The 10560-nt window shown below is 38.0% G+C and overlaps 2 protein-coding genes across 2 annotated transcripts; both read right to left on the bottom strand.

Moving 5' to 3' along the window:
- Positions 1-4390: 4390 nt before the first annotated feature.
- LOC144546282 (LOW protein: nuclease-like protein) lies at positions 4391-6524 on the bottom strand. The gene has a single exon (XM_078294844.1). The coding sequence runs from the start codon at positions 5944-5946 to the stop codon at positions 4651-4653; it is 1296 nt and encodes a 431-aa protein (XP_078150970.1). The 5' UTR covers positions 5947-6524; the 3' UTR covers positions 4391-4650.
- A 139-nt stretch (positions 6525-6663) lies between these two features.
- On the bottom strand, positions 6664-9962 carry CCB4 (cofactor assembly of complex C). Its single transcript, XM_078294845.1, has 8 exons — positions 9773-9962; positions 9115-9281; positions 8621-8720; positions 8338-8411; positions 8003-8187; positions 7531-7601; positions 7351-7434; positions 6664-6902 (listed from the first exon to the last, which is right to left on the bottom strand). The coding sequence occupies exons 1-8, from the start codon at positions 9923-9925 to the stop codon at positions 6828-6830; spliced, it is 909 nt and encodes a 302-aa protein (XP_078150971.1). The 5' UTR covers positions 9926-9962; the 3' UTR covers positions 6664-6827.
- Positions 9963-10560: the final 598 nt, after the last annotated feature.

Raw genomic sequence — 10560 nt, 5'->3', positions numbered from 1 at the left:
TATAAATTGATCATTTGAGAGACAAGTGTTTGAGGAGCTAGAAGGTTTTCGGTTTTGAGCCGGAAATGCCATGGTTTTGAATTTTGAACTTTTCTTTGGGTTTCCGGATTGCCGAAGTTTCTCTTCGAAGCTTCGTAAGTGTGCATAGAGGTCATCCGGTGTGAGTGAGTCATGTGTGCCTTGAATTGCTTCTAGCGCACTCACCAAGCCGGACCATTTGTCTCTCGTGAGCATGATCCTCAATAGCTTCCCTACAATTTTATTGTTAGAAAGCGGTTCTCCCAACTCGGTAAATTCATTTTGGATATGCATAAGTCTATTATACATATCCTCAATGCTTTCGCCATCTTCAACCTTAAAGGTTTCAAATTTGGCTTCTAAACCGGTTAATTTGGTTCGTTTAATTTGGGTATTTCCCTCATACCGGTTTACAAGAGCATCCCACATTTTTTTTGCGGTTAAAGAGCTACCAAAGATTAAGGCAACCGATTCACTAACCAAGTTAATTATGACATTAATTGCAAGATTATTGTCTTTCTTGGTTTGTTTGGATTCGGGAGTCTCGATTTTAATGTCGGTGGTAGTGGTAGTGAATATTGGTGTATACCCCTTGTTAACCACATCCCATAACTCAAGAATGTTTAAATAATTGATCATGGTTTTCTTCCAATGCATAAAATTTTTGGTCGAATTGCCAAAAATTAGGGGTTCCTTCACGGGTCTATAGGGTGCCATTTGACAAGTTGATCTAACTCTAATTAAGTGTGTCTTAATTTGAGTAACTTGCTCTGATACCACTTTGTTATACTTAAGGGGCACCGCTAATTAGCTCGAAAACTGAAAATTAATTGCAATTGAAAGTAAAATAGATGAATTTAGAGAAATTGACACGCGGGATGATAACGGAGTTCGGCAAAACAATGGCCTACGTCTCCGGGGCGTCGCAACCTCTTTCTAGGTGCGCCTTTCTATTACCCAATATGAAAGGATTACAATTGTGAACCGTGAGCCCTTACAAAACGGGAAGTCACGGCCAACGAGAGATGAGCGCCGGCGAGCCCTTACAACCAGGGGATGTCACACGAGCAACTCGAGAACAAGAGAAACACTCAATAGATCACTCTAACCTAATCTAACTAGAGATTAGTGAAGTGGATTTGAGGTTGTTTGAGATTGATTGAGAGATATTGAAGTTTTAAGCTCAATCAACAATGGTGGAACCAAGCTCTCAGAAAATCGCCTCTTTTGAAGTTTAGGGACGGCTAGGTTTTTTTTGAAAGTGATCCCTTCGGTCTATTTATAGTGGCAGCTCAAAAATGAGCTGATTGAGCTAAAACGTTACAACGTTTTCCAGAAACGTTGGTAACGTTTTATGAGCCTTCAAAAGTCCGAGAGCTGCACCAAAACGTTACACAAACGTTTCAAAAACGTTACAACGTTTATAAAACGTTACAACGTTTATAAAACGTTACAACGTTTATAAAACGTTACAACGTTTATAAAACGTTACATAACGTTTTGCACTGTAAAAAACTTGATCAAAATCAGGAATTTCTGAAGTTTGGAAATTAATTAAAACGTTACCAACGTTTTAAAACGTTACAGCACCGTTTTTTGACTTTTTTTGACTTTTTTTGACTTTGATCGAGTTGTTTCACAGCGTTTTCTTAAGGTATAATCGTTATAACGTTACCAACGTTTTTATCCTGTTGAAACAACATCAAAAACACTTTACCAAGTTTAGATTTTACAATTTACATTCTTGATAAGTCTTCATGATTTCTTCAGTTCAAGTATTTCATATTGCAATTCCATTTGACTTGAACCTGCATAATTCTAAAATAGAAGAAATCGTAAAATTCAATAATTGTATGTTTTTGCAAATTAGTCAAATAGACTAAAAGGATTATTGCTAGAACAACAAGAAAGAGGAAAGGAGAGAAAAGAATACCGAATCAGGGAGTTGGGAGAGATTCACGGGCGCTTACTCGGTTCCAGTTTCGATTTCTCGCAACAATCGGGGGTTTAAGATAGACGGGAAACTCTCTCGCTCTTTTTTCTTCTCTCTTGGCAGAAATTTCACTTAAAATGATAAATGAATGAAGTGGGAGAGAGAGAGACAAAGGAATTATGCAAATAAACCCTCAGATTCATTCAGTACGGATCGCTCACCCGCACTGGATCTGAGTGCGGACGCACTCAGCATTTAGTAGGTCTTTCCAGCGCTTTCCAGAAGAAAATTTGGTGTCGGTGCGGGTCCTCCACCCGCAGTGCGAGTCACTTCACCCGCACTCGGCACTTAGTCAGTTTTCAGAAATGCATTTTAACACAGAAATCACCCGCAGTCAGAACTTAGAAAATTTTCGACATAATTTCAGAAAAAGTCCGAGCGTAATGCGGACGCACCCACCCGCACTCACAGAAATTTCAAAGGCAATTTAAGGAAAACAGAAGTCAGTGCGGGTCAGTCACCCGCACTCACCACCAGTGCGGACGCACTGAGCCTATAAAGTCTCAAATTCTCGAAATTTCGACGCGGTTTCGATTCACACTTAACTTACCTTATTAGAGGAACCTAAATTAAGGTTTTAACTTTCATTTTGTTAGCACAATTAACTTGATTCTTACTTTTAATTCATTTGAATTTAATTGTAAAAATTTCGTAACGTAACAGAAACTATTTATAAATTCTATGTTGGTTAAATGATTGGCTCAAATTATTTCTCCTTTTTAATTTATTGCTGACGTGACTTAATAGAAACTCATTTTTGTGAGAGTTAGAAAGTTTAGAGACCATAATTTCTAAAAAGTAGTTAATAGTTATTTAGAAATCCTAATAATAATAATAATAATAATAATATTTATATAAAATAATGTAGATATTTATAAGTACACTTATAATGAGTATAGTTAATATAACATCAGTGTCATTTAAGCCTATATAACACCAACTCCAAGATCTATCGAATCGACTTCAAACGGTGAATTCAAACTGTTCAAACCGATTTACTTCATTAGTTGTGTGTTTGCAAATTAATAAATTTTCAAATTTATTTAGTATCAAGTCAAGCGGCCAAATGAGTGAGTTTTTAAGTTAATTTTAATACATTCATTTGTAACGCTTGATTTGATACTAAAATAACTCGAAAATATAAAAAAAAAAAAAATACATGTAAACGCATCACTCATAAAATAAATTGGTTTTAACAATTTGAATTAATCGTTTGAAGTCTATTTAATCAATTTTAAAATTAGTGTCACATGACATCAATGTTATACTAGCCGGACTCACTTATAATTCTAAAAAGATGCATTTAATTGAATCCGTTTTGTATCTGCCTTCTACGTTATCTTCAAATAACAATTTCAAATTCTAACACTAGATCGAGACATTCCAATATATTTCTTGCACATTTTTCATTAAAAAAAAAAAACTCCACAAATTAAAATATTTAATTAAATTCTTAGCTCATTAAGTACACCAATATCCAACGCACGAATTTGCGGTTTGAAGACAATCAGTAATATCAAATTATTCCTATCCAACTATGATTAAGCAAATTATTATCCATCTATGATTAAGCAAATAATTTTTTAACAGCAGATTTCATGAATATCTTGTTGAGTCAGTACCATCCATTTAAGGAGATACATTGGCCATTGTTTCCTAAAACCCTGTACCAGTCTGGTACTGCCAGATAATCCAGTATCTTATAATTCTGATATAGAGGTTACCGAGGTGTTTGGATCAACAGAACCAAACTTATTTTCCAAAACAGATTAGATATCAATGCTACCTAGTCCCTACCAAGGCAAATAACATAGATGTTTCTAGATGTGACATGCATTATACTGGTAGAGGAATCAAATTCTTCAAAATCAAAATGACTGACAATAGATCTAGTTAAATGTTTTGTGTAAGAGGGCGCCTTATCGGAAGGAACCATTATATACCTTGTCTCGAATATATTTTGCATTCATACTTGTAACTTGGCCCATTATCAATTTTGGATACCGGCTTGTCATACCATTTGAAAACCAAACCAGTAATGGTGCCGGTGAAAGACCGCGACAATCTTTTGATTTAATCAAAATTGGATTTTAAAGAGAATCTAGAGTGGTAAGGAAGATCCATACTATGCAAAGAATAATACTGGTAACAGTTGGCCCAGTACATGCTAGAGCCAGTATATCATCTGATAGTCACAGTCTCTACTCTTTCATCTAGCATTCAAATTTTGTACAGTACTGTACTGGTTAGGCATGTTACTGGTACATGTTACCACCTTATGGCAAGGCAATCCTAGTTCCCTAATATAATGACAAGCTAGAAAGAAGAATATTTCAATACTGTCAATATAATAAAATCCAGCATTCATGCGAAAGAACAAAGGACCCATAAGCATATATATATAATTGATAAACTATCCATAGATAAGCACATTTAAAGTACACAAATAAGTGGTCATATCTACAAAAGGGTCAAAATTTGAAACACATTCAAACATCTCTTCCATATTCACCCTCATAATTTACCAGAATACATTTCTAGAAACAAAATTTTGAGGAGGCTAAGTACAAAACAACCAAGTATTTTCAATGGTGTATGCAAACTACCTGAGATTCAGAAAACCCTATCTGAGTTGCTCACTACTGAGGTCTAGTCATTATCAAGTGAGAAGCTAATGCATCCCGCATTCTCACACCACCTTCATCTCCTTCCCCTTCAAAATCTGCAAAGCCGGGTAAAGGTTCTGGTACAGTCTCTGTACTGAGCAACACCTTCTCTGGTACCGGTTCACCACAATTCTCCAAGAAATTGTGAAGCAAGCAACCCGCAACCACTACATAAGGCAAGGCCTCGGCTTGTCCCTCCTTCCAACTTTGACCGAGCAAGCGCCACCTGTCTTTTACCAGCCCAAAAGCTTTGTTAACAATCTCCATACCGCACGCATGCACCTGATTGAATACAACATGACCCGAAGGAGACTCAGACCCGATTTTATAAGGTGTAATTAGCCATGGAAGAAGGGGGCAACACGAACCGCCTAACACATACCGGGGTAGGGTTACAAGCTGAGTCTGGTACAAGTTGGTTTGAGTAAGGATCTGAACCGGTTTCATTGATCCATGCCACCCGATAGAGAGATCAATAAACCTCCCATTTGAATCAACTAGAGCTTGCGCAATCAGAGAACCTCCTAAAGATTGGTGTTTTATGGGGAATCGAGTGTAACCGAGAATGCCGCAACAGTTAGGAAGTGAAAGATGGTGAAACCCTTGAGTGAGGAGAGGGATGTCGGAATTGAAACCGAAGAGGTGGCAGAGACGAGTAGTGACAGCATGGCACACTTCGTAGAACGCCTGGCAAGCGAGGGATGGTGACGAGAGGCCGAAGCGGCGAGCAATGATGTGAAACGGCACAGCATGAGCAAGACGAAAGAGAGCAATGCCAAGTCTGTGTTCAGGTGGAAGGGTAGAGAAGGGGAGGTGAAGGGATTGAAGGAGGGAGTAGAAGGTAGGACGGGAGAGGTGGAAGGAGAGAGGGAAGGCAGAGGGGGAAGAGGAGGATAAGAGGCGGAGGAACCAGGAGGAAGTGAAGGGGGGAGAAGGGGAAAGGGAGGTAAGGGAGATGGAAAGAAGAGGGAGAGGGAGGAGGGAAAGGAGACGGGAGAGGGAGAGGGAGGCAGAGAGGAGAGAGGAATCGAGAGGGAGAGAGAGAGGAGGAGGGAGGGAAGGGTCAAGAGAGGAGAGGAAGTGGCGAGAGAGGGAGAGGGAAGAGGAGAGGAGGGAGAGGAGGTGAGAGAGACGGGAGTAACTGAGGGGTTTTAGCTTCTTCTTTTTGAGAGGAGGTGAATGGGAGGGAGGGGAAGGGATTTTGCGCTTGGCGCCGACGCTGCCGCTCTTGGTGGCAGCGGCTGCGGTGGCGGAGGAGGAGGAGAGCATGGTTGATGGTTTTGGGGGAGTGTGCGCAGCGCGTGAGTGAGTGAGTGAGAAAGGGTTCTGGGTTTTGCCATTTTGGGTTTTTTGTTTTTGGAATTCGTGTTGCCTAAGGTAACAGAATATTTCTGTTTGAATCTGGACCGTTCGATCGGAATCCGCACGAAAATTAAAGCCGACCAGTGGTCCGGACTTCGATCGGACGGTCGTAATCTAAACATAAATGTTCTGTTACCTCAGAGGATATGGATTCTTCTTTTGGGGAAAGGGAAAAGAAAGACAAGTGACGGAGAGAGAGCGACGAGATTAATGGATTAGATTGCGTTAGATGATAGGCATCGGAGACCTGTTGGAGCCGTCCGATCTACATCAAGATTTGTGTTTAAAACATAGTTCGTGGGATTATGTTTGCACGACTCTTGATGCCAATCGGACGGCTCAGATCTAAAATCAGATCTGATGGGCGACTCCAGTTAGATGATGTTGATAAGGGTAAAATCGTCAATTACAAAAAATCTTTAATAAAAAATGAATAGTTTTAAGATTTGTACTAGAGTACTAATTTATGGGTAAATATTTTAACAGAGCAGTCTTCACTTCATGCAGCACACGGACTATAAAATCAAAACGAAGACGCATATGGTTTGTGCGCTGTATGAAGCCGAAACGACTCTGTTAAAATCTTTACTCTAATTTATCAGAAAACCTCTTTCAGGTGCTGCACACAGCACACAACACACAAATTGAATTATACAAACTGCCAGGGTTAAGTTGGTTAATTCCTACTTTAAAAAGAAAGGTTTGATTGCTTTAATCTAAACTCACTAATTTTGTTTCAAAAAATGGAAGGAAATCAAGACAGACACCTAATTTCTCTGTAAACAACACTAAGCCTCTGCAAGTGCTTCAGAAAGCTTTGACAAAGTAGAATCTATCTTCTCTGCAACCATTGATATCCATGCCTATTAAGGTAAAAAGGAAATTAACCGAAAAAGAAATAAAATGAAATCAACATTTTTGTTTTCGAAATTCAAATAGTCGATCTGAACCGTTCAATGTGATCTTCATAAGAAAATGAACCTGCAAACTAAATTTTATATTTTTTAAAAAAAATTTTACTATTTTTTAGATAGGTACAAAATCACTAGTTTTGAATGGTCTAAAAATCTTTTGATAAAGTAATTTTCTGACTATCTGAAAGAATAGTAGAAAGTTTCTAAAAAATGTAAAATTTGATCTACAAGTACATTTTCATGTGGATATCATGTTGAATGGTTCAGATCAACTATTTAGACTTTAAAAATGAAGATATTGATCCATAGTACAGACCGCTGTGCGCTATGCATAGTACCATAGCCGAACTCTTCTCAAAATCATTAATTTTAAAGAGAAATGAAAAAAAAAAAAAACCTGATCAGTAGTTGTGAATCCTTTTACAGTGTCTCCTCCTATAATAGCAACCCCTCTATCACCAATTGGTTGTAATATAAGAGCCTAAATAGGAAAAAAAGAAAAAAGAAAAAATGTAATACGAAATTTTACAATGAATTGTTATCAACAAAGTAACTGACAAATGAAAATAATAAACACCTGGGTATTGTTAGGCAAAAATGGAAGCTCTGATCTTCCCGGATACAGGGGCAAATTTGCCAGATAACTTTCTGAGAAATAAAAAAAAAAAAAGATAATAGTAAGTGATAAAAAGTCCCTTAAATATTGGTAACTAAAGAGCAATACAAACATGTAACTGCGAGCGATAATTACAAATCCACCTATATCCAGGTCAGCATTTTACCAGTATAGTGCAAGCATGCGTTAATCACGCTACAACCAGAACTGGTACAGGTACCAGTTGGAGTGGTCTTTTTTTTTTGGATTTATAAAAAAGGAAATTCATAAAATAAAAAAATTAAAAAAAAGGATTACCATCCAGGTCAGTTTTTTTTCTACCAGAAACTGCGTAAGCATGTGCTAATCACACTATAACTGGTGCTGGTACAGTATCAGCTGGGTGGTCCTATTTTTTTGTTTTTTTTTTATTTATAAAAAAGATAATTCATACGTTTTGAAGATTGCATGCAACTTTTGTAAAGAGACCCTTGGGTTAACTTATTTACATCCACTGCCACTATGCCACCATCTCCCTCATATGACTCAGCTGCAACTCCAATTTGAAGAAGGCAATCATTTCCGTATACTACAACTAGAGATTTACAGCACGTGGCAGTTGAAAGAGATTCCCAAAACCTAGAAAAAATTGTACTCAATATATTTTCATTATTTAAATCAATTAGGAAAACAAAACCAATTAGGAAAATCACAAATCATAAAAAAGTTGGTTAAAATAAATAAACCATGCCACTGCTTAGATTTTCATGCCGATTAAATATATCGTACCATATCAACTCACGACTGGCATCGGTCGAAATACCAGGTTTAACCCACTTGCATTCTACACCTGATGGGACCACCTAAAAGTAGGTACAGCACAAAAGCAATTAATATGAAATAAAATAGGAAAGTCAAAAATTATATCCATTAAAAATGTCTTCGTATATGAATAATTGAATAGAACTTAACAATTGAAGAGCCGAGATGCAAATGTTCAGGGGCAATTTTGAAATTTCTCTTGCTTTAGATTTACAAATAAGTAGCAGGATACGAGTTTAAAGTGTCTTACTGGAGGTATATATTTAGGCCGAATAGAGAGCCAGATGAGGCCGGTTAGGATGTCAGTGACAGCCAAAGAGAGAGTTAATATATCGGCACGTGACTGTGAACTTTCCAGAAGGTTGAACAGAAAAAAAAAATGAGAAAGAAAAAGAAACTTAAATTCAAAATGGAGATTATAATTGAGTAACAGTTATCGGGTCGGGTTTTATAGGCAACAAAAGTTTAGTGTAACTCCATATGCTGGTGATTCGGTACGTTAAAATCATTGTGTCAACCTGACCCAATCCGATTAAACCCTCGACTTTTTGGGTATTTAGTTTATTTAATTTTAGAAAAATTCACTCATCAGACCCTGACCCAATCCATCTCTTCTCTTTACCAGTAGTGTGCCAGACCAACTGATAACCATCCGGTACCACAGTGCTTATGACATGAATTTATAGGTACCTACCGCGGCAGAACTATGAATTGAAAATTTTCACTTCTGAGAAAGAGAGAGACCTGGAGGCATCAGCAACAGGTGCAATACCAGAGAAGGCACGATTGAGAAGTACTGCTACCAAGGAAAAACCACCAACAAAAATCGGCAAAATCCTTACAAAATCAGCATTGTTAGAAGCCCATTCACCTATCCAGTCCCTTTGCGGCTTCACTCCTCTATACATTCCCTTTTCAGGAAATTAAATTAGAAAAAACAAGATTTTCAGAAAGGAAAGAAGCATTTCTTAGCTAGCCTTAAACATCCAAACCTTGTATCACTGACAAGTGGGTCCCACTTTACATCTTTCAATGATAGTTGTGCTAAATTTCCACTTGATTACCTTACCAGTGAACTAATTTGAATAAAAGCATTTCTTAGATAACCTAAACCCTACAAACCTGATATCACTGACAAGTGGGTCCCAGTCTACATCTTTCAATGATAGTTGTACAAATATTTCAATTATTTACCTTACCAAGGAACCCATTTGAATAAAAGCATTTCTTAGATAACCTAAACCCTACAAACCTGATATCACTGACAAGTGGGACCCACTCTACACCTTTCAAATGATATCCGTACAAAATTTCCAATTATTTACCTTACCAGTTACAGTTAGCAGTGTGGTGGTAAGTCCGTAAGTGAACTTATTTGAATAAAGATTGAAACTTTTGATACCTGAGAAGAAGAAGAAGTAACAGGAGGAGGAGGGGGAGAGGAGGAAGCTCTTGGAACTGGAGAGGAGCGAACAAAGCTGAAATGGAGGGGAACGAATGGAGCTGGTTTGATAGGTCGCGGCGGCGAGAGCAGGGAGCAGGAGCTCGCCTCCATTGATAAAATCTAGCGTTGTTGGATTATCCGATAACATCTAGTGTTGTTGGATTGAGTGCGTATCCTCTGAGATATCTTAACTTTTGCGTGACCGACGTGTCCGGTGCCTATTCGGTTAGGGGGTGATGTACCGACGTGTCCGGTGCCTATTCGGTTCGGGGGTGATGTAGGGGTCAGTATTATGTTGCTTTGAGATTCGTGTAGAACGTATTTAAACGGTTAGGATTTTCCATAAAGTCACGCAAAGTTTAAGATATCTCAGAGGATACGAATTCATGTGTTCTTGGATCTGGATCTGGATCTGGAACAGAGTCCATGAAACCGATTTGCGATGCAAAATGATCCCCAGCCGCTAGACGGCTAGAGAAAGGGATCAGGATCGACTGATTCGTATCTATTTTTAAAGGATTGTATTTGTATGGATCCTTTGATTCTGCTCCGAACATGTTGGAGAGGATCCAATTAATTAGTTATGCTATGTCGCTATGCTTCAACTATTTCGGATTATTTTATAGAATTCTCCTCATCTTTGAGCTTGACGGAGTACTAAGACTTCTTGTTTCATCATGCTTTGTTAAATGAGATTAATTTAGAGTAATATAGAATTATGACATAATAAGTTAAATTACTTACAC

The sequence above is a fragment of the Carex rostrata genome, chromosome 29 (genome assembly GCF_964058835.1).
Source record: "Carex rostrata chromosome 29, lpCarRost1.2, whole genome shotgun sequence".
NCBI classification, from domain to species: domain Eukaryota; kingdom Viridiplantae; phylum Streptophyta; class Magnoliopsida; order Poales; family Cyperaceae; genus Carex; species Carex rostrata.
The sequence above is the reverse complement of the archived record's forward strand: the minus strand, read 5'-3'. Positions and strand labels throughout refer to the sequence as shown.